General features: G+C 66.0%; 1 protein-coding gene across 1 annotated transcript; it reads left to right on the top strand.

The window, feature by feature from the left end:
* Positions 1–395: 395 nt before the first annotated feature.
* On the top strand, positions 396–572 carry MNEG_10569 (hypothetical protein; the record flags this gene model as incomplete). The annotated part of the gene is made up of 1 exon (XM_014040961.1): positions 396–572. A coding segment is annotated over one exon (177 nt), but the record flags the coding sequence as incomplete, so codon positions are not given.
* Between the last annotated feature and the right edge of the window lie 1,011 nt (positions 573–1,583).

Below are 1,583 nucleotides of genomic sequence, written 5' to 3'. Positions count from 1 at the left end.
CACCTACACACACACACACACACACGCACACACACACACATGTGCGCACTGACGCAAACCACCCCTTCCCGCCGCCTCCAACCCCGCCCCCAGGCACGTACGCCCCCCCAGGGTCCCGGCTGCCGGCCATGCGTCAGCTGATGCTGGACAATTTCCCGGGCCTCAACGTGGGTCTGGCGCAACGCGTGGGGGGAGACAGTGGCCTGACTCGCTGGCTGGCTTGACCCTGATCGCCGCAACTGCTCTCCTCGCCTGGGGATGCGGCTTGGAGGCTGCTCGCTGCTTGTGACACCACACACACACACACACACACACATGCACACACACACATGCACACAGCAACACGCACCAATTGCCTGCCACATGCCCGCCCGCCCGCCCCACCATCAATGCAGGTCGAGGCGGTGGACAGCCAGCAGCGCCCACAGCTCATAAAGCTGCTCCACGCATACTGCCCCAGCCGCCAGCCCCGCCCGGCCGCGCCCTCAGGGCTGCTGGGGCTGTCCGCGGGCCGCCTGTCTGGGGGGTCGCGCCACGGCAGCGCGGGCGGGTCGCGCAACAGCCGCTCCTGAGGCGTGGCGCCTTGCGCGGGCGGCAGTGGGCCGTGTCCGCACTGAATTGAGGGCGCAGATTCGACCTGCCGCGTTCATGGGGATCACGGCCAACCACATTGCACAATGGTTTGCATTGCTCAAATAAAGGCTCCTGCAGCTGCGATGGCAGCTGCTGCTACTGCTGCTGCTGCTGCTGCTGCTGCTGCTGCTGCTGACGATGATGATGATGATGTCCATAATATGTTGGCGGAATCGATGGTGTTTGATGGCCCCAGTATGGCATGGCAAGGCAGGCAGCGCCCCACCAGCCAGCACAGGCGGTCATGGGCTTGGTCGGCTGCCGTGTTTTGGCCGGGCCCGTTGGCCACTGCGCGTTGCGTCTCGATGTGGGGCTTCAGGGTCTGCGCTTTGAGCGGCTTACAAACTGCAATCGGAATGCCGCCTGCACGGGCAACACGCGAACACACACTGCAGACAGCCAGCCCCGCCGCAAATCAAATACTGTGTGCGGCGGGGCCGGAGCAAGAAGCATGCACCGCTGCTGCGACAACGCTGCGGTCGAATACAGAAGTTTTTTGGTGTAACACAGCACACGTGGTGCACAACATCCAAGCATTTTCAAACACAGACAACAGCAACGCCAGACAGAGCTGCAGCCAACCCGGTCACCAGCCCTTCCGCCGACGGCTTGGTCGCCCCCTTGATTGAGGGCTATACATGCAGATCGCGGGCCAGTACTATGGCGCTGCGCCACAGCTGAGTCAGCCGCTGCTGCCGGCGCGCACCCACTCGCTTTCCACAAACGGCAGCAGCGCCAGGGGCACCACCGCCACCACCGCCACCACCGCCCCGCCGCCACCACCGCCGCCGCTCCCTGCACCGCCGCCCTCCGCAGCTGTGCGCGGCAGCAACGCCCGTAGCTGCTGGACCACCGCGCGGCTGCGCTGCTCCAGCAGCAGCTGGTACGCAGGCGGGACGCCGCCGCCCTCCCCTGCCGCCGCATCCGCCGCCGCCGCCGCTGCGGCAGCC

This window comes from Monoraphidium neglectum (assembly GCF_000611645.1).
Source record: "Monoraphidium neglectum strain SAG 48.87 unplaced genomic scaffold scaffold02370, whole genome shotgun sequence".
Lineage (NCBI taxonomy): Eukaryota > Viridiplantae > Chlorophyta > Chlorophyceae > Sphaeropleales > Selenastraceae > Monoraphidium > Monoraphidium neglectum.
The sequence above is the reverse complement of the archived record's forward strand: the minus strand, read 5'-3'. Positions and strand labels throughout refer to the sequence as shown.